The 23,614-nt window shown below is 50.8% G+C and overlaps 1 protein-coding gene across 3 annotated transcripts in view; it reads right to left on the bottom strand.

The window, feature by feature from the left end:
- The window catches only part of CEMIP (cell migration inducing hyaluronidase 1), a 160,747-nt gene that overhangs the window by 3,596 nt on the left and 133,537 nt on the right, over window positions 1-23,614 (bottom strand). For 2 of the 3 annotated variants that reach the window (XM_069559647.1, XM_069559649.1), the window contains 11 exons: window positions 22,922-23,053; window positions 21,677-21,712; window positions 21,441-21,596; window positions 17,918-18,098; window positions 16,411-16,626; window positions 11,310-11,521; window positions 9,931-10,116; window positions 6,613-6,817; window positions 6,341-6,427; window positions 5,256-5,413; window positions 1,449-1,549 (listed from right to left, as the gene is read on the bottom strand). In XM_069559647.1, coding sequence (XP_069415748.1) covers window positions 1,449-1,549; window positions 5,256-5,413; window positions 6,341-6,427; window positions 6,613-6,817; window positions 9,931-10,116; window positions 11,310-11,521; window positions 16,411-16,626; window positions 17,918-18,098; window positions 21,441-21,596; window positions 21,677-21,712; window positions 22,922-23,053 — 1,670 coding nt within the window. The remainder of the gene's footprint in view (window positions 1-1,448; window positions 1,550-5,255; window positions 5,414-6,340; window positions 6,428-6,612; window positions 6,818-9,930; window positions 10,117-11,309; window positions 11,522-16,410; window positions 16,627-17,917; window positions 18,099-21,440; window positions 21,597-21,676; window positions 21,713-22,921; window positions 23,054-23,614) is intronic. The other variant, XM_069559650.1, reaches the window with a different exon arrangement.

The raw sequence follows: 23,614 nt of genomic DNA, 5'->3' as shown, positions 1-23,614 counted from the left end.
TTGACAACAGGGTCTTAATTAATTGATTTTTTTTTTTTTTTTTTTGCCCAGTCATCTAGCATGTGAGATCTTTTTTCCCTGACCAGGGATTGAACCTGCACCCCCGGTATTGGAAGGCAGATTCTTAACCACCAGACCACTGGGGAAGTCCCAGGATCCTAATTTAAGGCAGATGCTTTCAGTACTGGGCTAGGGAAGACGCTTCTCTTTTCCTTGTTTTCTCTTTTGGCTCACTGGAAGGACTTTCATTGTTTCTGAATTTTCTCTGCAAGAGGCCTGGGATAAGCTTCCCATATGACAAGCTGCTAGCTTTGATGTGTTTTGCAGTCAGGATGGCCTGGCTGCTAAGGATGGCTGGCTTTGAGTTAGAATATTAGGATCCAAATTCTAATCTTAAATGACTAATTCTTGAGCGTCTCTACCTTAAATGGAAATCACAGTACCTGTCATGTATGTTATTAATGAATAACAATAAATAGGATGTTCAGCAAGGCACAAGGCTGGGTATTTACATGATAACTATTGAGTTGGTCAAAAAGTTCATTCACGTTTTTCTGTTACCAAAAAAAAAAAAAAACCAGAAACAAATACGATGTTCTATAACTTTGTATGGAAAACCCAAATGAACATTTGGCCAACCCAATACAGTGGACATTATTATCAGGAAGGTTGCTTGGCCTCCTCTCTCAGCCTCCCCAAGGACTGTCTCATCACACAGTCTGTGATGATGGTGATGAAATGCTGACATTTCTGTCCTGTTGGCTTCCTCCCTGAGGGGCCTGTGCCAGGCTTTATGGCAGAAGAGCTATGTGACGTTGGACAAGCCATATATATTCTCAAATGAGAGCTTTGCCAGCTGCAAAGGACTGTACAAATGCTGGCCGTTGGCAGGAAAGCTGGGGCAGAGGTAGTGACTCTGGCAGATCCAGGCAGCAGGAACTGAGGCAGGAGGGTCAAACTGAGCCCCGTGGATTGTTTTTCATTCGCTAAGTCGTGTCCGACTCTCTGTGACTCCATGGACAGTATCTCACCAGGCTTCTCTGTCCAGGGAATATTCCAGTCAAGGATACTGGAGTGGGTTGCCAGTTCCTCCTGCAGGGGATCTTCTCGACCCAGGGATGGAACTCATGTCTCCTGCATTGGCAGGCGGGTTCTTTACACTGAGCCACCAGGGAAGCCCTTTCTGCTGATACTTTTGTGGATTAAAAGGGCCACTTGCTGAGTCGATGGGTAAGTGACTCTATCAATTTCCTTCGGGTGTCTGATCATGTGTTAGAATGGCATTGCCGCAGGGCAGGGACGGTGACCAGGGAGCCTCTTGCCCTGCACAACTGTGGACTGCTGCTTGTGTTAAAGATTCTGAGGTCACACCAGGTTTGGGGGGAAGTGTTCTGGCCTCAGCAGGAGGCCCAGGCATCCAAACTCAGGGTCAATGGAAGAACCCTTACCTTTCAGTTTGAGCCCCTTGTGTGCCCCGAGTTTTTCCAGTACTCTGGTCCACGGGCCTCTGGAGATGTATCTTCCCTTTGATGCCATGAGAACTATGGAACTGAACCAGAAAGGACAAATGAGAGGACTGGATAACAAAGTGGGGTCAGGGGTTTCCGGGCAGGGATGCTGTATGGTGGCTGGTAGGACTTGAGTCAGCAGTGCCCAGAGCCCTGCCAGGGACTGGGGGAGAGCAGGATTGTGTGTCGAGCTGACCGGCTCTTTCCATGTGATGACCGACATCCTGAACACCCTCCCACACGTCTGGCTGCAGTTGGTGCCTGTGATCTCTCTGAGCCTGCTCTCAGCTCACTGCTGCTCCATGGCTGTCCTCAAGGAGGACAAAGCTGGCACACAGAGCCCACCATCGGGGACCAGCACCCACGCCAGAGCCCGGCACAAAAATGACTTCTGTGTGTATTTCTTAACCTGAAGGTACAAGGATTGTGTAGGACCCAATGGAAATGTGGTGATGGACAAAGCAGAGTGTTGAGTCACCCTGTACTCAGGGGAGGGTTAACCCCTCAAGTTCATGCCCCCTATCTCCACTCAGGCAGGACAGTGTGACTGTTCCATGCTACAAATGGGGAGATGAAGGCATGTGGTTACTAAGCGCTCGGTTGAACAAAAAGAATGGAAAAACCTGATTTAATGCTTTGGCCAAGCCAATAGCTAGGATGACCTGCCGAAGGGGAGCCATGCCTGGGATGGGAGGAGGAGCAGGCCTGGGGCTGCCCAGACCGAAGGACTTGACTTGCAAGAGTCCTGCTGAGGAGCTGAGATCTCTAGTCCCCCGGCCCGGGTGCGATCGGGCCAAAGTGCTGGAGAACGGCCCCTGTGGGGGTCCACGCAGCCTGCTGAGCCAGCCAGCGGGAGATGCACACCCCCCCAGGCGCAGAAGCGGGGCAGGGCCCACTGGGCCTTCTAGCGTTCCTCTCAGAGGAGTCCTGTAACCACAGACCGCAGTCCAGACATGGAAAAACTGCACAGGACTCTGGAAGCCGTTGTTACCCCTATACGTGTCCCGTAGGGAGCAGAAAGACAGCTGTCAAAATGTAAAGAGCTCGTGTGTGGGAAGAGCAGAGAAGAGGGGAACTGGGCCGCCCCGGCTCCTCTGGATCACAGAGGGCTGGCGGGGAGGAGGGCAGTGCGTTGCCAACACCCTTGACTCTGGATTCTGGATCCAGGCTCTGTTCCCAGGAGACTGTCCCCGTCGCTCCCATTCAGAAACGAAGCTAACACCCCTTCGGCTCAGTTAAACCTCCTTGCTGGGCTGGACTCAAATGAAGAGCATGCCCTCTGGGAGTAGGGTGGGAGACAGATGGAGCTACTCATGTGACCCGGCCTCCTGGCAGCACCAGAAGCTGCCTGTACTCTTCAGGGGCCCTTCTCTGCCTGGCCTGAGCTTCTCATGCCCACTGAGCCCCCACACCTGTCAACACAAGGCTCCCAACGGGTGCTGACTGAGGCAGCCCCCGGAAGCCATCCCGGAAGGTTCTGGTGTGAGTGGTTGCGTCCTCCTTTCCCTGGGGCCCTGGGGCTGGGGTGGCCCTGTGGGTGGGGTGGGAAGGTGGGGCCACCTGGCTGGGACCCGCGGGGACAGTGGGGCAGGACCTGCCTTGCATTATTCCTTCAACCCTTGCTGCTCTCCCTGAGGTCTGGGGGGTACCCGGTTCTTGCCTGGGTACCCAGTGCCAACCCAGGGCATGCTTCAGAGCAGGTACTTGGTGAGGGCTGTCCCCAGCAAGGCGCACTGGGGCTGCAGCACGGGCTGAGAGGAGCCCTGGATGGGGAGACCCCATGCCTCTCACCCCTGGTTTTTAACAGAGCAGCTCTGCATTGCGATTTCTTTCTTTCTTTCTTTCTTTTTTTATTTGCTTGGGCTCAGAAGTTGCAACACACTGGAGCTTAGTTGCTCTGCAGCACCTCAGTTCCTGATCAGGGATCAAACCTCCGTCTCCTGCATTGCAAGGCAGATTCTTAACCATTCGGACCACCAGGGAAGTTCCTGCATTTCCATTTCTTATTCTAGGCTTCTGCATCCTATTTCATTTCCAGGAAAACTCCTCTGACCCCAAAAGGCAAGAAAACTAAAAATCTCTAGATGAGCCTCTTTTTCCCCAAGTCAGCTAATCTCCTGCCTCGGTATGAATCTGCATGTGAAAACATGATGCTGAAGAAGCTCATGACCAAAGCTGGTCAAGCACCACCCCTGTCTTTGGAATCTCACAGAGCGTCCAGTTCAAGTCAGGCCCTCGTATAGCATCTGGGAAGCACGTTTGTTTTCATCAGTAAATATTTTCCAAGCACCTCCTGGATGACAGGTACCACATGAAGCACTTAGACTGCCTGCTAGCCCAGGTTGTGGCTTTGGAGTGAATTCTCCCTTATACCAGAAATGAAAATACGAGCTGGATACGATCCCCGTACTGCTGTATTTAAAATGGATAACCAGCAAGGCCTACTGTATAGCACATGGAACTCTGCTCAGAGTTATGTGGCAGCCCAGATGGGAGGGGAGTTTGGGGGAGAATGGATACATGTATGTGTGTGGCTCAGTCCCTTTGCTGTCCATCTGAAACTATCACAACACTTAATTGGCTCTTTGCTAATATAAAATAAAAGGCTTAAAAAAAATAAAAATCCAGACCCTAGATGAGGAGCAGATACATCCACTGGTCCTCTGTGGGGGGCAGGGATGGGTAGAAACTTTTGGATGGATCAGAAGAGACCTCACCAAACAGGTGACGTGTGAGTTAGTTTTGGAAGGTGGCAGAGAAATTACCCCTAGGAAAGGGGACAGGGGACACCTGTGTTTAAGAAGCTTAATGCCCCCAGGCAAGTATGGTGGGTAGATTCACGTGGGAGAGGCTGGGCGAGGGAGTCTCTTGGGTCACTGTGCTGACAGTGTGGGTGGCAGACTGGAGGCAATGCAGAGGATGTCATGGGATAATGAGCAGGGGAGCCACGGTGCAGGCCGGCGACAGGTGTGGTTACTGAGTGTGATGATGTCAAAACGAGAGAAAGACCAGGACCAAATGTGATGCCTGGACTCTGGTGTAGCTAGTTGCCTGGATGGGAGATGATGATTTCACCAAAATGTGGCCAAGAGGGGTGGCTGGTTTAGAGGATTAAAAAAAAAAATGATGAGAATTCAGTTCCATAGGGGACATTTGGGTGGCAGAGTCCAAGTGGCCATTGGATAAAAATATCTGGCATTTAGGAGGGAGACGGGGGCTGGAGAGGCTTGGCAGCCACCAACATTTGGATTGCAGTGAGTGCGGGCGGGGATGAGCTCACGCTGGGAGAGTGTGCTGGGTGGGGGCGGAGGGCCGGGGCAGGCTTCCCATGTGTAGCTGGTAGACTCGGCCTGACCTACATTCCCAGCGGCCCCGGGCTCCCATCTCAGAGGCACCAGGTAGGGAGCCTTCCTGGCCTGCTCCCACCATGGATGGGCAGACGGCTATTGTTACTGTTCAGTCACTCAGTTTTGTCTGACTGTTTGCAACCCTATGGACTGTAGCCCACCAGGCTCCTCTGTCCATGGAATTCTCCAGGCAAGAATACTGGACTGGATTGCCATTTTCTTCTCCAGGGGATCTTCCTGACCCACGAACTGAATTCGTGTCTCCTGCATTGCCAGGCAGATTCTTTACCAATGAGCCACCCAGGAAGCCGTGGACAGTGCGTGGAGGCTCCCTAAGCTTCCTCAGCCTGGACTGTGACGCAGGCCCCAGGGACAGGGAGGGGGCCTCGGCCAGACTCACTTGTCGGGGATGGTCGCCACGTAATTGAAGAGCTGCCAGGGGATGCCCTGCAGGATGGCGTTCCTGAAGCCGGTGTGGTTCAGTACCTGCCCGTGCTTCCCGTCAATCACCACCACCTGGATGCCATCTTCGAAGCTGGGGTACTTCTTCCCGTCTACCTGCAGATGACAGGCAACACAGAGTGTGACGTGGAGGTCGGGAGGGGGTCTCTGAGGCTCTCCTGCCCACCTGGGTCCCACGTAGGCTCTGAAGGCAGAGGGCGCCAGTGCAGCTGTTCAAAGCATAAAACCCACTTCAGTCAGTTCCTACAGCCCTGCGTAGTGGCTGAAGGACATGTGTGTGTGTGTGTGTGTGTGTGTGTGTGTGTGTGTGTGTGTGCATGCTCAGTTGCTCAGTCATGTCTGACTCTTCACGACCACATGGCCTGTAGTCCACCAGGCTCCTCTGTCCATGGGATTTCCCAGGCAAGAGTGGGAATACTGGAGTGGGTTGTCATTTCCTCCTCCAGGGGATCTTCCCAACCCAGGGATCAAACTTGTGTCTCCTGCATTGGGAGGCAGGTTCTTTACCACTGAGCCACCTGGGATGGCCTCCCCGCAAAAAGACACATTTACTGCAACCTTTGGGAGTGACTGTATTTGGAGCAAGGGCCTTTGCAGATATAATTAAGTTAACGATCTCAAGATGAGGTCATCCTGGATCCCGGATGGGCCCGAAATCCAAAGGCAGATGTCCTTATAAGGACAAGGAAGAGGGCGGTCTGAAAGTCAGTGACATGGGGGAGAAGACCACATGAGGACAGGGCAGAGGCTGGGGGAACGCAGCTGTGAGCTAGGAAGGGGGGCATCCAGGCTGTTGGTGGCTGCAGAAGCTGGAGGAAGCCAGGGAAGGACTCGCCCTCAGCACCTGCAGGGGGAAACAACCCTGGCAGCCCCGTGGTGTCGGGCATCCAGCTTGTGAACTATGCGGGGAAGGTTCTGTTGTCTTCAGCCACCTGGCTGGCAGTCACTGGCAACCACAGCCCTAGGCACTGACACGAGGTCTTGGTGAGCAGAGACACCCCGGGCACAGGGACGGAGGCTTACTTGGATGTACGCCAGGTCGTTCAGCAGGTGGAAGAAGCGCTGCTTGGCACTCTCCATCTTCACCTCCAAGAAGTGGTCCTTTGTCTTCTAGAGAAAAAACAAAAACCCAGGGCGGGTGTCAGGTTCAGGGAGTCCAGCGTCCAGCTCGAGGGCTAGTTAGCCCCCTCACTTCCCTGTAACCCCTCAGCCATGGGAAAGGGTTTAAAGAGGGGAGCAGAGGTCCGGAGAAGACCATGAGGGGCTTGGGGCTCGGCTGGCTGTCGGCCACTCACCAGCAGAGAACTGAAGAGCTTCTTGGGCATGGGCACGTCCACGATGGCCTTCTCCGTGAACCTGGGGTAGGCCGTGGCCGCGCAGTCACTGATGCCTGCGTTCTTTGGGATCAGAGCTTTAATCTTTATCCTTTCGCAGCCCTTCACAGAACAGAAGGCAAACTTCTCTCTCTCATTCTGAGCTTTCAGCTTCAGGAAAAGCAGCCTGCACACAGAAGCAGAGCGGGCGGTTCTCTTTGGCATCCACATCTTCCTCCTCCCCCCACCCGCTTTCCTCCTCCCTCTGCCTCCGCGCTCTGTGCTGGCCACAGTGCTAGACCCAGCAGGCCCCACAGAATGGAGGAGGACCGCCCCCCACCTCCACAAGGTCGTACGTGGTTGGAGAAATGAAAAAAAAATGCATCGAGGAAAAAGCTAATACTGACAATTTTCATTTTCCGAGCACGTACTCTCTGCTCTGCTAGACACGTGCCATTGACAGACATATTATCTCATTTAACCCTCAGACAATCTAGTCTGGCAAGCACTGTTATCCCATTTCTCGCATCTCAATGGCTCAGAGAAGTGAAGCGACTTGCCAGGACCACACAGCACAAAAGGGGCAGAGCTGGCATTTTATCCCCACCCTGTGCCTGGTGAGGAGAATGCTTTCTGGCTTCCTAACTTGGCACTTCTCCAGTTATAACAAGCTGGTTATCAGGTATCCTAGGGCATAGCAGAATAGAAGGTAGCCATTGAAGGCAGGTGCTCAGAACGTAAGAAAGAGTAACACATTTGTCAGGCAGAAAGATCATGGAAAACAGCCCTAAGAATTCAAAAAGCCTAAGAATTTGGCTTTCTACACAGGAAACAAGCATCTTACAACCGAGCTCGTCCCTGAGGCTGTCACTGAATTAAAGCCCAGTGTGATAATCAATAGGTATAATGATGAGCTAAGCAGCCAATAAAAAGGGTAAATTAAGCAGCAGAATCTGCTCTAAGGGGAAAACCGTAAACTAAAAAAATCTTTCATCAAAAAAGGTTCAACTTGTTTAGTGGCAGTTTACATTTGAAAAATTCACACCTCTGGAACAAAGCAATTCTCATGATCCTAAAAGAAGATATTACGCATAGATGGTGCGAGGAAGACTTCACCTTATTTACATTTTTAAAATCATAATAGTTTCTGCTGTTCTATGAGGGATATTTAATTCCTTCTCTAGTCTTCATACGGAGGGAGTTTTCTAAACACTCCTGGGCCCATCCTGTCCCCTCACTGATGTCTTCCCGGGGAAAGTGGGGTGGCTCATTTGGCTGCTGGGTGTGGTATATAGGTCAGCCAACGGGGTGGGACGGGGGAGGCTCTGGTCTGCCCCCCATGTACCCTGTTGTTGTTTAGTCGCTAAGTCGTGTCTGACTCTTTGTGGCTCCAAGGACTGTAGTCCGCCAGGCTCCTCTGTCCATGGGATTTCCGAGGCAAGAATACTGGAGTGGGTATTGCCACTTCCTTCTCCAGGGGATCTTCCTGACCCAGAGGTTTTACCCAAGTCTCTTGCATTGGTAGACGGATTCTTAACCACTCAGCCATCAGGGAATCTGCTCCTTATTATTTACACGTCACTTGGAAGTTATTTCCTATGGCATTTGTTATCCTCATGAATATTACTACAGGCATGAACGTTACCCAGGTCCTAAACCCTAAAGACCATGCTATAATCTCCACGGGTACCAAAAAGGAATAAGTTTTATTCACAAATACCACAGTCATATGAACATGGGATGCTTTCCTTTAATATTTTGGCATAGGCATCGGAATATCAAAGAGTATGCTGACTTCTTAAAAAACAGGCTTTCCCCTGGGACGTCAGATGAGTCTCCCGTCATCGCCAGGGTTCCCCAGGCAAGCTTTTCTCCTCCATTGGACTAGGAGTTCATAGCTGAGTTATTTGAACTCTTTTTTCATCTTTTATCTTGGTGTGCTATTCTGTTTTTCAAAAGTCATATGGTCAAATGAAGAGTTTTCAGGTAAGAATGAACAAAAAAAATTAGTTACCTTTTCAAAGCTTATAGAAAAACGACTCCAGCATTGTGTGGTGGCTCACTCAGGGCTACTTATGAATCACAACGCTGGTTTCAATGTCATTGCATGGCCACCCTCATGAAATAAGTAGCCTAGGGCTGGGTAGAGGCACCCAGTATTGGGAAGCTCTGCTCACTAGTGAGACATCTGTGGGACATCACTGAGATGTCATCAGCTCTGTCATCAGTGAGACAGGTCCCTCTTCACCTGCTGTCCTGTCTGCCCCACCACTGGTTTAGAACTGATGTGGGGAAGCGGTGCTCTACGCTGCCTCTCTAGACCCCAGCATTTTTACTTACACTTCTGACTTTCAAATCTGAATTTCCCTTTAATCAAATTGATAAAGCCCTATCTTTATAGATATTTCTAAGCATCCTCTATTTCCTAAATGTTGATTTCAATTCAAGGATGGAAAAAAAAAGTACACCAATTTCCCTGATGGTCCAGTGACTAAGACTCTTGGCTCTCAGTGCAGGGGGCCTGGGTTCCATCCCTTCTGGTCAGAGAACTAGATCCCACATGCTGCAACTAAGAGTTTGCATGTCTCAACTAAAGATGCCATGAGCCACAGCTAAGACCCAGAGCAGCCAAATAAATAAATAAAAATATTTAAAAAAAAGAATGGAAAAAATGAATATGAAACAATTTTTTACCCTGAGTCCCTGGAGAGTTGGCTAACAACAGGCTCATCGCTCTGCAGACATGTCAGCATTCTTAAGATGTCAGAGTAAAACTCTCTCTAGGGAAGGTGACCTCCTAGCTCCCTGTCTCCAGGAACAGGGACTCTGTCCCCATGATGTCCCTACTGAATAGGACCTAGTGCAGTTCAGCAAAAAGGGGAGGACGTGGAGGTGCAGAGAGGTATGTGCTCAAGACCAGCCGCACCGAGTTCATGCTAGGTTCTCTGAACAAGTCGTTACCCTTCACCCTGTGCCTCCTCTCCTTATTTCTGAATCCAAGATGAGATCATCTGCTCCAGCTGGGGTGTAAGGAGTTGAGGTCACGTGCCACATTTTCTCAGTTCTAAGATTCACTGTTTCACATTGTTTCTCCTGAAATAGGTGGCTTCCCTATAATCCTCATGTATATTAAGAGCATGCTTATTTTCCTCCCACAGCCTCACAGCTTTAAAAACAACCGGTGGATGGTACAATCTGCCTGAGATCAGAAGTGCCTGGGAAAGGGTATTAGGTTACCCACTGCACGGTGGGTCTGGGATTACTGGAAAGGCTAGGGGACAACCTGAGAGGGCTCCTCACCCTGCGTCCTCGTCCCAGTAGTAGTGGCTGCGGCCAGGGTGGCTTTGCTCCACTTTGTCCATCTGTGAGGTCTTCACGAAGATGCCTGTCTTGGATGTCTGCTTCAGCAGGCGATTGTGGACGTCCGAGAGGATGGAGAAGGTGGTGCCCCGGGGGTAGCAGAGTCCCACTCGGATCCAGTCACCCCTAGAACCGGAAGGACAGTCATCAGGTGACGAGTAAGGGTGTCCCAGCCACGGGGCCTCTTTGGTGTGCACTGGACGAAGACCCAAGCATTCTCCACCGAACGGCATGTTCACTTTTCAGTGTGGAGTTTTGAAAGAACACTTGCTGTTGGTCATGACTGGGTCACACAGTGTTCAAGGACAGAGGGAGAAATGATGAGTGGATGATGGCCATGGGCCAGTGGGGTGTCCCAGGGTCTGCACTGTGTGTTCCATGTGGAACACTGGCTAGGAAAGATGAAAAGACCTTCTTCCAGCAGGGCTAGGAGCTTCCCTAGTGGCTCAGATGGTAAAGAATCTGTCTGCAATGCAGACCTGGGTTCAATCCCTGGGTCAAGAAGATCCCCTGGAGAGGAGACTGGCCACCCACTCCAGTATTCTTGCCTGGAGAATTCCATGGACAGAGAAGCCTGGTGGGCCACAGTCCAGTGGGTTGCAAAGAGTCGGACACGACTCAGCGACTAACACTTTCACTTTTTCACTTCAACAGGGCCGGAGTAAAAAAACCAGGGTCGGTAAGATCTGGATTCAGCTCCTTCCTGGTTCAGCCTGATTGTGGGGCCCATCTCAGCTCTCTGGGTCTTCTTTTCTGCATGGGATAAATATCTGTCTCACGGGAATACTATGCCAAGTTAACGATGTTCATGCACAGAAGATACGTGACATAAACAAATACATGAAGCGCTCTCCAGATGCCCTCAGCTTCACCCCTTCACCTCTCAGAGTCTCGTCTCTCTCTGTAAAACGAGGATGCCCGGGATTTTTGCCATACATCGAGCACTTCATAAACCAGGTGCTGGGTGCAATGCCTGCCGTACACTCTCACACTCCATCCTCACTACAACTCTGCGAAGTCACACTATGCAGGCTCATCTCCTAGATGAGGAAGGAACTGAGGCTCCGAGGGTCAGACACCCTGTGCGACGTCATCCATGCGTGGAACAGGGCCTCAGCCCGGGGCTTCTGCCTCTTAACCACTAGACGATGTCAAGCCCTCTAGGTGCACCCTCGTGAAGGGGTGACGTGGGCTAGCCTGGGATTCTGTGAGCAGTAAGCCCAGGACTTTGAAACGAGGCCCTGTTATCACCACAGCTTTGAGCGGAGCCAGGGCAGCTGTCCCCAGGTCACCTTGCTCCTATGAGGCCCCCTACTCACTTGTTGAAGTTGATGAGCCAGATGGTGAGCTCAGAGGGGGCGGTCTGGTCCCAGTGGATGGTGTAGCCCTTCTGCAGGGTGATGACTGGCTGGTACTGCTGGTAGTGTGTGCTCCTGGTCAGGGCCCCCTCCAGGTAGAGAGGGTGGTTGGGGAAGTCATTCTTGATGATCTTCATCCGCAGATTATTGGTCTTGTAGGCCTGAATGTACATCTTTTAGAGCCCAAAAAGGAAACACACAACGGGGCAATTACGAGGGGTCATCCCGGGAGCATCTGGTTAACATCTGAGCACAGAGTACACTTTCACAAGCACTTGCTCTTCACAGAGCCCTTTTTAGAAAGCTTGAATGAGAGGAGGCCAAATAAGGGGGCATCTCTTTCTGCTGGTGAATGCGGCCCTAGCCGTTCTGTGCAAGCCAGCCAATGTTCTCCATTCATCTTCAAAAAAGTGCTCTGTTGAGGGGAGACCAGTGGGAACTTGGGAGGGGTGTCTGCTTAATAGGCAGAGAGCAAATTGGGAGGAAAGTCAGGGGGATCAGGAAGGAGGAGGGGAGAGAGGATTTTCACACTTCTGCTACAGAAGTAACCCCCCTGTAACCAGCTACTGTCCTGTCTGCATTTGAGAAAGAGCCTGGCGTGTGGCCGACTTCTCCCTCTCATCCTCGGTGTCTGGCATGAGTGGCTGGTCCCTGTGGCTGTTGGCACACATCAGGCAACCAATGGTGTCTCATTTCACAGGCAAACATGCAAGCAAGACTGTTAGCCACTTAATCCAAGGGACAGAAGAGCCTGACTGCTTTGAGCCACCCTTGGTTTAAAACACCATGTCCTGATGGAGAAAAGACGTGTGGCTGCCAAAAGGGGGAGGGAGGAGGGAGAAGGATGGATTGGGAGTCTGGGGTTGGTAGATGCAAACTATGATATTTAGAATGGATAAACAAGAGGGTCCCCATGTATAGCCCAGGAAACCAGATTCAATAGCCTGTGATAAGCCATAACGGAAAAGAGAGCCTGAAAAGAAAGTTTATATGAGTATAACTGAGTCACTTTACTGCAGAGATTGGCACAACCTTGTAATTCAACTATGTTGTTGTTTAGTCACTAAGTTGTATCGAACTCTTTTGTGACCCCATGGACTGTAGCCCACCAGGCTCCTCTGTCCATGGGATTTCCCAGGCAAGAATACTGGAGTAGGTTGCTAGTTCCTTCTCCAGGGGATCTTCCCAATCCAGGGATTGAATCCGAGTCTCCTGCACTGGTAGGCATATATATTTTTTTAATCACTAAGCCATCTGGTGGGTGGTAGTGATTTAGTCGTTAAGTTGTATCTGACTCTCAAGACTCTATGGACTGTAGCCCACCAGGCTCCTCTGTCCATGGGATATCCCATGCAAGAATACTGGAGTGGGTTGCCATTTCCTTCTCCCTGAGCCACCTGAGAAGCCCTCAAATCAACTATATACTTCAATTTTTAAAATCCATTAAAAAACAAGCAACACCACATCCAGAACTCCCCTGGTGGCCCAGTGGCTAAGAATCTACCTTCCAATGCAGGTGATACAGGTCCAGTCCCATACTGGGGAAATAAAATCCCACATGACACAGAACTACTAAGTCAGTGCCCCACAGCCACCCAGCCTTCATGCTCTAGAGCCCTGCTCTGCAACTAGAGAAGCCCCTGTGCACAACTAGAGAAAGACTGCACGCTGCAACAAAGGTCCAGTACAGCCAAGAAATAAGCAAAATAAAGCACTATGTCCTCTTTTAGGATGTGTCCCATATTCGTCAGGTGACATCCCTGTGGCTGTGGCCAAGAGAAAACATCGCATCAAGATTCAGTAACTTTGTGCCTTTGGAAAGAAGGAGTTCTCTTCCTTTCTGCTTGTATCACATGTAAAATGGGAAGAGGAACTTCAACCCTGCCCTAACATGGAGTTGTCATGAGTCTAAGTGTTTAAAGGTATTGCATCTTAAAGCCTGTGGTAAGCTGTAAATTGAAGGAAGGATATTATCATTATTATTTTTTAGTGTTTACATGTTCTTTTCCCATCCTTTTATATTTTAATTTATTTTTAATTGGAGGATAATTGCTTTATGATATCATGATGATTTCTGTCATACATCAGTATGGATCAGCCATAGATGTCCCCTCTCTCTTAAACCTCCCTCCCATGTCCCACCCCTCCCCTCCCCTCTAGGTTGTCACAGAGTACCAGGTTGAGCTCCCTGCATGAACTGCAAATTCCCACTGGCTATCTCTTTTACATATGGTAGCGTATATGTTTCAACACTACTCTCTCAATACATCCCACCCTCTCTGGAAAGGAGAATATTAATAATAATCAACCAGTAGTGAATTCTGATAACCTCCAAGCTTGGTCAGCCCTTTTCCGCAGAAGATGAGCAACGTATCAGTAAGAAAGGGTGGGAAGGAAGCTCAAGATCAAGGCTCCCTCCACACGGGATGTCTCGGCCCTGAATCAGGGATGCTCTCACTTTCAGAGTGTGGCTATAAGGCATAAGGGTCTGGTCACCCTTTAATTATGTGGGTCATGACTCCCATCCATCAGCTCCCTTCCGACCACACTTCCCTTCTGAGCTGCCCTGGACCATGATGTCACCTGCTCACTCCCAGAGTGTCAGACGCCTTGTCCTGCCCACACACACAGCAGCCCCTCGGCCTGGACCATTCCACGGGTCCGCCTCCCCTGCAGAGCACTGGGGTGGGCCTGAGGAAGTCTCGCGTGGGGAGAGGGGTGCCCCTCCAGGCTCCATCAGCCGTCTGCACTGGGTTTGTAGCATGGCCTGGTACTCCTTCCACATGCCTCTGTCAGCATTTCCCAGTCTCTGTGGCAACTCTTTCCAGCCTGATTGCTCTCTGCAGACCCCCTGGCTCAGGCCCACTCTCTACCCCTTCAGTGCATCACCTCCCCTTCTACTGTGGAAAGAAACACCCTGGACCTCTCTGACCCTGGCCCCTTCTTCCTCTGTTCCCTTCTCCTGCTAAATGTCAGCCCCTCTTGCCTCTGCTGGAATCTATTCCCAGCACAGCCCTGCCCCCAGGGGCCACCATGGCCCTTTCCCTAGCTCCCGGCTCTGTCTCTTCCCAGATGTCAAACCACCTTACCACCTTTAGCACTTTTCTTTCTTTTCTTTTTTGATTTTAGTTCCCCGACCAGGGAATGAACCCGGGCCCTTGGCAGTGAAAGTGCAGAGTGTTCACCACCGGACCTCTAGAAGTCCCCCTTTAGCTCCCTTCTAATGCCCACCCTGGATGCTGACATCCACAGTGGTGATAACTGCCTGCCTGTGGGGTGGTGGTGAAGACTTCCTCATTCCTACATGTTCCTACCCCTACTGGGGCCCCCCGGCTCACTACCCTCCTCATCTTACAGCTCTTTGTCTCCTTGGAGACTCGTTTCTTTTGCTTATTCAGTCCTGGTTATTCCTCTGCATAACATCAATATAGTCACCAATATTTTCACATTCCGGGTACTTTCCTTGCCTACTGCCCATGTGGCCACTGGGCATTGGGAATGTGGGCAGTGTGGCTGAGGCCCCAGATCTTACATTTCATTTTAATTAATTAAAATTTCAAAAGTGGTGTAAGAGAGTTTTCCCTGAAACACAGCTTTATTGTTTTGGTAGGACTAGCTTTGACTTTAACTGTAGAAACTTTGAATGCAAACTAAATGGGCTATAAGCATCAAATATGCAGAGAATTTTGAAGACTTGGCACAGGAAAAAAAATGAATGTAGAATGCCTCATTAATGATTTTTTGTGCTGATTACATGTTGAGATGATAGCATTTTGAACATATTGAGTTAAATAGAGTCTATTATTAAAATAGATTTTACTCATTTATTTTTCCTTTTTAATGTAACTCCTGGAACATTTGAGCTCATGTGCCTGTATTTCTGGTGGAGAGGACTGGTGAGGCACTTACATGCTCACTAAGAGTTCAACTATTATCCTGATTTTACATATAAGAAAACAGAGGCTTCAAGAGTTTAGGTAACTTGCCCGAGGTCACACAGGAAGTGCAGGAGCCTGACCTCTGCTTACAAAGTGTTTTCACTTGGGATTTTTGAAAATTCTATTGGGTGGGGAGAAAAAGTAAAAAGGATAAGGAATGGCACAATCTCATGCCTTTTTATGACTCTTATTTTCTTGTGTATGTGCACCACATCTGCTTTATCCATTCCTCTGTTGATGGACACTTGGATTGCTTCCCTGTCCTGACTATTATAAATGGTGCTGTAATGAACATTGCGGTGCATGCATCTTTTTGAATTATGGTTTTCTCCACTCATATGCCCAGGACTGGGACTTCTGGGTCGTACAGTAGTTCTGTTTTTAGTTTTTTGTTCTCTGTGACGGCTGTACCAACTTATATTTCCACCAACAGAGTAAGAGGGTTCCTTTTCTCCACACCCTCTTCAGCATTTACCGTTTGTAGATTTTTTTGGTGATGAATTAGGAGAGTGGGATTGACATGTATACACTATGTATAAAATAGATAACTATCGAGAACCTACTGTGAGCACAGGGAGCTCTATTTGATGCTCTGCAGTGACTAAAATGGAAAGAAACTCTAAAAAAGAGGGGCCATATGTATACATATAGCCGATTCACTCTGCTGTACCGCAGAAACTAAGCCAACATTGTAAAGTAACTATAATAAAATTTTTAAAAAAAGAATAAAGAAGAAGCCCATGGGCTTTCCTGGTGGCTCAATGGTAAAGGACTGCCTGACAGTGCAGGGGACACAGGTGTGATCCCTGGTCCGGGAATATCCCACAAGAATTAAGCCCGTGCGCCACAACCAGTGAAGCCTGCACTCTAGAGCCCGTGCTCCGCAGCGAGAGAAGCCGCCACAGTGAGAAGCCTGGCACCGCAACGAGGGGCAGCCCCTGCTCGCCACAACTAGAGAAAAGTCTGTGCGGCAACAGAGGCCCAGCTCAGCCAAAGGCAGACAAACAGACTAAGCGATTCTTTCAAAAAGAAGAAGCCCATGTCTCTCTCTGGCCTGGCTCAATGCTGGTCCCACGAGTAGATGACAGTGACCCCGAGGAGGCGCACCCCGCATCCCCACCCACCTGTGCATAGCGCCCGCTGCAGATGGCGCCTCTCCAGTCCGGAACGTTGATGCAGTCTGGGTGCCGGACCAGCCAGTTGTCGTCCTTGGTAAGGTAGGAGCCGGGGTATTCGGACACGGAGCCGTCCACATCGTGGAACACCGATGTCTTATCCCCGTCCATGTCCAGCTGGTTGAACCAGGGCCCGGGCTCCCCGAAGAAAACTCTGGAAGTAATCTGAACAGAAACCAGGAAAGTGAGGCTGGACCAGAAGGTGGAGGGTGGGGGGTAGTGGCCATCGGCAGGCCAGGGTGAAGTTCCCGATTTCTGCTGATGCTACCAACCAGCCGATGCAGAGAGGCTCAGGGGCAGTTCAAGAAACTGCATGGCTGACCCTTCAGACGGAGCCAGAAAGACAGCCAAATGTCTGCTATGCTTCGGCCCTCAGGCCCAGCACGCGGTTTTGGCCTCTACTCACTGGAGGGCTGGCTGCTGTGTGCAACCCCAGAGAGTACTATGACACGTGGCTCAAAAGACTGCAGGGTGTGGGGAGGTGGGCAGAGGAATGTGTGTGTGACAGAGACAGAGAGGAAATGAGGTTGAGGTGGTGGTGAGTGTTTGCATTAGAAAGTATTACATATATATATAACAAACACACACACACATGTCAGGGGGATATGTGTGAGCAAGGATGTGTATGTGAGTGTGTGTGTGTGTGTGTGTGTGTGTGTGTGTGTGTATGGGTGAGTGTACACTGTTGTAGGAAGGCAGTCTTTCAGCATGAGCCCTTGGAGAGTTCCATGACTGAACTCTTTCAGGCCTCCAATGGCCTGAGTAAAGAAATTAAGTAACTTGAATTTCACATCTTTTCCCTCAGCTGCCAGGAACTGGGCAGACAGGCAAAGGGCAGGAGCAGGGGGAGGAGGAGGGGGAGGTCTGGGAATGCTGTAACCCAGAGAAAATGTACCCGGAGCCCTGGACCTGCCCGTCTCAGGGGCAGCCCTCCATCCTGACCACCTCAGCCCCGGCTCCTAATTTGCTGCCGTCCAGGGCTAGGAGGACCCTGTTTATGTTTCAGTCTCCAGGAGAGATTAAACAGAGCTTCTTCTGCAAAGATTCCTTTGGAAACTGCTGTTTTTGTTTTTGTTTTTTTTTTTTTAATGAATTGTGCCAACTGAAGTGGCCCAGTCACCAGACTGTAGAGGTTGAACCCAAGAGCTTTGGAGGAACAGAGCCTCAGAACTCTGAGGGCAGCGGAAAGTTCCTGGCAAGGCTTGGGTGGGTTTTGCGCGGGCTGAGGGCAGGCGGGCATTCACCCAGACTTGACCTGTGGGGCAACCTCCGCTTGTACTTTTCCAATTTGGCTGCAGACAGACCTGAGACGTGGCCTGACCTGCTTGGAGGAGGATGTTCAACCCCTGTGGTGGTGGCAACAGCTCAGACTCCAGGCCCCCGGGGACTCATGAATCACTGGCCAAGTCTGGGTTTGCTGGGAGCCCGCCCCGGGTCAGGGGGGAGGCCCACTCACCGGGACATCCTCAAAGGCAATGTTGGTGACGTTGTTGTGGGGGCAGCTCTGCCAGGCGTTGTTGAGACGGAAGGCCAGGGCGCTGGTGTGCCGGCCCTCCAGGGCTGCGAACTTGCGGAAGGTGCAGTTCTGGATGTTGATGGGGCCGTCATAAAACTGAATGCCTCGGATGGGAAAATTCCTGTGGAGTGAAGGGAGTCAGCTGTCAGGCTGATGGCCATGTCGGGCCGCCATGTTGTTGCACCCTCCAAGGTGGATGGTAATGATGGGTAAATCATTCCTCCTCCCTACTCAACCTCCCAAAACTGCCCCTATAACACAACATGATTGACTCAATAATTCATTCACTAAGAAAGCATTTACGGATGCAGTATGCATGCATCTGTGCTCAGTGGTGCCCGACTCTTTATGACCCCATGGACTATAATAGGCTGCCAGGCTCCTCTGTCCATGGGGTTCTCCAGGCAAGAATACTGGAATGGGGGGCCATCCCTCCTCCATGGGATCTTCCTGACCCAAGCATGGAACCCATGTCTCCTGCATGGCCAGGCAGACTCTTCACTGTTGAGCCACTCGTACACATGAATAAATGACTGCCGGATGAATTATTAGATGGATGGATGGATGTCTAATTGCTGGCTTGAGGTTTGGGGGATGTTCTGAACAGACATTTCCCCAAATCTTTCCATCCTATCAAGAGTCATTGGATAAATATGGTGAATATTATCGGAGAGTGCCAATATCAATATCATGTCCCTCAGGAGAGTACAGCCATTAGTCATTATCCCCTTAGTCTTGAGTCTTAGTTGCTATAACAATTTAATTAGATTAAGCCCCAGATGAGTTTCCGCTCTGTGAGTAAGCCTTTCGATGGACAGTGTGCTGGGTTTGGGAAACAAGGGAGCGGGAGGACACGGAACGGAAGGTATAGTGAAACGGAAGAGTAACTTCAATGTGATGTTTCAAGCACCCTTAGAGGAGAGGGCAGGACCCACGGGGAGGGCAAGCCTGTGAATTGGCAGAGGACCTCAAGAAAGCCCTGGTACCCAGGAGGCAGGGAAAGATGGAGTAAGAGGCAAAAGGCTTGGAGCTGGAGGTAGGAGGGGCTGCGGGAGAACTAGTGACTCAGAAATTCTACCCCGGGTCCAGCAGGGGGACACAAGATGCCGCTCTCCTTTGCCACAGACTCCTGAACAGGGTGTGGAAAACACAGGCCTATGGTGGCTGAGCTGATCCATCTTGGGCCTGGCCCTGAATCTAGACGTGCTCATTCTTCAAGCCTGAGTTCATGCTTTTACTGGTCTCTCTACTTCAGGGGGTCTTCCCTGGTGGCTCAGTGGTAAAGAATCCACACACCAATGCAGGAGACCTGGGAGGGAAAGATCCCCTGGAGAAGGGAATGGCAACATACTCCAGTGTTCTTGCCTGAGAAATCCCATGGACAGAGGAGGCTGGCGGGCTATGGTCCATGGGGCTGCAAAGAGTTGGACATGACTGAGCGACCTGACAGTAGCAACAACTACTTTGGGCCAGGACCCTCTCTTTCCACGGTAAACATAAAGAAGGAAGGGCAGAGCAAGGAAAACAAAGCAGAAAAGGGGGTCTGTCCCTGGGGAGTGGCCACATTTCAGCTGTCCCCATCTCCAGAGCTGGGCTCCCCTCATCCAGACATGTTCCCCCGAGGAAGGGCCTGGTCACACCAGTCTTGGCAACGCGCCTTCAGGACACCGTGTGCCAAGGACTTCTGGTATTTCTGTATCTCTCTGTTTGTAATTGATTAATATCATCGCCCTGAATCGTGTTCTCATGGAGCAAAAGCTCCGTGCATCTTTCCATTTAAGGTATTTTAGGGGCAGCCCGTTCTGACTAGCTCTATATTTAAACTATGTGCTTACTTTACGCTGGGACCCCAACCCAGGCCTATATAGGAGGGATCCCCCACGATTCAGTCTGCGTAGTCCTGGGCTCCTGCTCTCAAACGCAGTTGGAGGAACCTGCCCGAGTCTGACCAAGCTGTCAGGCTTCCATAAACAAACTCACCTCTGGAAGTCATCAGGACACCCTGGCCCTGCGAGGCTGGGAACCCTCGGTGTGGAAACCCAAATACGCAGACCCAGAGTTGCTCGTAAAAATGATCTGAAGGGATTGCTACATAGCTTAGGCTAGACAGAAACAAGGGCTTCTAGATCGCTCATGCCCAAGGAGACTGTGGGTCTGTCCTCACAATCTTTTCTAAGATTCCCATCCCTCTAGTGCTGGGGGCTTAGGCCTGGGTCCCACCTGTAGGAGCAGGAAGGATAAATCCTTGAGAAAGAGGAGAAGGCTTGGGGGCAAGGCAGAAAGGGCCAATTTAGCCCTCTGCTGCTTGTGGCTTAGCGGCTCGCTCTCTGGCTTGAATTCACGTCTGAGCAGAAACACCATCCTCACCGCTGACTCAGCCTGGAGTTTTCCGAGGAATTAAGCAAGTCCCTCTGCTCTGCTAGCTCATCACCTCTCCAAGTCACCCCCCCCACCGGCCCCCACCACCTGGTTATCATCCAGCAATAGAGAGCCTCTGACACCCTCCCCAGGACAGCCGTGCTACTCTGCTGTTTAACAGACCTGATGGCTAGAAAATTCTTTCCCACACAAAACCAGTGCTGACTCTTAGGCACACATAGGGTGAGTTTCATCTTCTAAGTGCATGGCAGCTTCTGTGACAGCATCTCCCATGCTGTTCCCCTAAGTCTGGTCCCATCTTCTCTTGAAGATCCCTATCTCTATGCGATGTGACTGTGGGCTGCGTCGCCCTCTGAGTTACTCCCCTCAAGTGCTTAGGGCTGACTATCCTCACACCACTGTCGGGGGGGGGTGAGATGCTCCAAGTGAGTGGGCTGTCCAAGGAGAAAGGAAGCCAGGGTCACCCATCCTAGACACTAAATTCCCATGGATGTGGCTCAGAACCACATTATATGTTTTGACAGCTGTGCCCTGCTGTTGACACCCTTTCAACACAGTTTTTTGACTTCTCTCTCTCATTCTAGATTTCACCCCTCTGCTGGTTAATTGCAGTTGTTTCCATGATTTCTCTGGCCAGTAGAGAAAAGAGGAATTCACAGTCAACAGGTAGAGACCACATACTAGCATCTTTCCTTCCACTGCTGTCACTTAAGGTAAGCCACAAGTCCCTTGGATAGCAGGGTGATCAAGTCAGTCAATCTTAAAGGAAATCAATCCTGAATATTCATTGGAAGGATTGATACTGAAGCTGAGGCTCCAATACTTTGGCCACCTGACATGAAGAGCTGATTCACTGGAAAAAGACCTTGATGCTGGGAAAGATTGAAGGCAGAAGGAGAAGGGGGCGACAGGGAATGAGATGGTTGGATGGCATCACCAACTCAATGGACGTGAGTTTGAGCAAACTCCAGGAGATAGGGAGTGCTGGCATGCTGCAGTACATGAGGTCACAAAGAATCAGACACAACTTCATGACTGAACAACAACAGGTAGAACAAGGAAGCTGCTGCGCTTGCAAACCTACTGGCCTATGGGGAGGGTCCTTCCACTGTGGTCCAAGCCACCAGGACCCCAGATCCTGTTGTCCATCATCTCTGTGCCAACATTGCCACTCTCGCCGACAAACAAGCTGTTCTTGATCTCCTGCTTGGAGCCGTCATCATAGGGGAAGGTTCCACCACTGCAGAGAGAAGGTGTCTGAGATGAGATGTCCGGAGATAGCATCCCACAGGTGTCAGGGGCGATGACCACTGCTCTTACCTGGCCAAGGTTAGGCCAATGCCATTGTCAGCAAACCTGGGGACAAGAGCAGACGGTCAGACAAGAGCATCTCAGACTTAACACACATAAAAGAGAGGCGCTCTCATGCATCTAAGCCTGTTCAGTGTCCCACATGCTCATTTTCAGTGAAGCCCTCATTGTGCTTCCTTCTGCTCTGGGTGTGTGTGTGTTCACAAGCTCAGCTATATCCGACTCTTTGTGACCCCAGGGACTGCAGCCTGCTGGCCTCCTCTGTCCATGGGATTCTCCGGGCAAGAATATTGGAGTGGGTAGCCATGCTCTCCTCCAGGGGACCTTTCTGACCCAGGGATCAAATCTGCATCTCTCAAGTCTCCTGCATTGGCAGGTGGGTTCATTACCACTAGCACCACCTGGGAAGCCCATGTCTCCTTTAAATCAATCACAATAAAACGGGGAAATACACTTATTTCCCATGTATAGCTTCTGGTGTCCCTTTTGTTTTGCCAAGTGGCATGTGGGATCTTAGTTCCCTGATTAGGGATCAAATCCATGTCCCATGCATTGCAAAGCAGATTCTTAACCCCTGGAACACGAGGATAGTCCATGGCCTCCCACTTTTAACACCAAAGGCAGACCAGGAGGACATTTTCCATTTCTCCTTTAGAGGAAACCCCAGCTCAGCTGCCTGTCCCTCTGGTTCTTGTCCAATGTGGCCATAGCTGTCCACGGGGACCTTCTATCAGAGTTTGGGGTTCCCTGTCTTCTTCCTCTGGGCTTGGAGTCTGATGTGCTGCTATTTCAAGTTCCAGTTCAACTGCTCACCTTGCAGGAAATTCACTCAACAGAGCCTCAGTGTAGCATGTCTAAGACGGAGATGAGGATTTATGTCTCTGAGAAACAGGGTAAGAAATAAATGCGACTAAGGATCCAGCACACAGGAAGTGCCTAGAAAGTGCTGGTTTCCTTCTTCCTTCCTTCTGCTGACTGGTGATATGAATGACTTTGTGACCTAGAGCCAAGCCCAGTGACTATTTGGGGGCAGTCATGACCCACAGCCACTGACATGGTGGACAGAAGCCACATGCTGCCTCTAGCAGGCTTTCTGGGTCACTGCCCACTGCTCTTCCATGTCCCTGCCTGGCTGGGCAGCCAGCAGGTCAAACACTGGTCTGCCTGGACTCCTCTGTCTTGCTCACATCTGTCTCTCACCCGGGGGAGGTGGGGAGGAACGCGGTCTCCATACTTTGCCCATGCCTCACTCACTTGCAGCTGTCCAACCACACGTCCCCGCCACGCAGCCAGGCCCCGTGATCTTGGTTCTTGTAGGCGGTGAAGTGTTTGATGATGGCTGGCTCCCGGGGCTTCAGTGGGTCGGCGTCCTGGTGGGGGCTGTATCTGGAACACACCATGGGAGGCACAGGTGACTGAGTTGTTGGGGAAGGGGTACGCTTGAACTGACTGCCCTTCTGGGTGGTGGTGAGCTTCTCTCTGCGCTTGGTGCCCAGAAGACTCAGGCTAAAGAGCAATCAACCTGCCCATCCTGGGCTCTGCAATAAGCTTTCTGAGCCTGACACCAATGTCAGAGGTCTTCTCTTCAGGCGCCAGCCCCATGCAGCCTACAGACATGTCACTTCTCTTGTTCATCATTGCCATTGAGGACCGCTCCCCTCAACCCTGGCCCCAAAGTGGGGTCAAAGCCCCGGAGAAAGTTCAGACAGCCAGTCCTAACCCTGGCACTTGATGCAGACTGGAAAGGGGAGTCTGAGATGCCCTGCTCTCTATACCCCAGAGAGTAACCTTGACCTCGTGCCTTTTCTGGGCTGCTACATCTTAGCCACCAAATGGAGCACTGAGCCTGGATGTTCCTGACATCCAGGCCAGCAAAAATCTTCCACTGGGAAGATCATGTCACTGGTGTTGCCTACTCTTGACAGAGAGCAAGCACCTTGGTCTGTT

The sequence above is a fragment of the Ovis canadensis genome, chromosome 18 (assembly GCF_042477335.2).
Source record: "Ovis canadensis isolate MfBH-ARS-UI-01 breed Bighorn chromosome 18, ARS-UI_OviCan_v2, whole genome shotgun sequence".
Classification (NCBI taxonomy): domain Eukaryota; kingdom Metazoa; phylum Chordata; class Mammalia; order Artiodactyla; family Bovidae; genus Ovis; species Ovis canadensis.
This window is presented reverse-complemented; position numbering and strand designations above follow the sequence as displayed.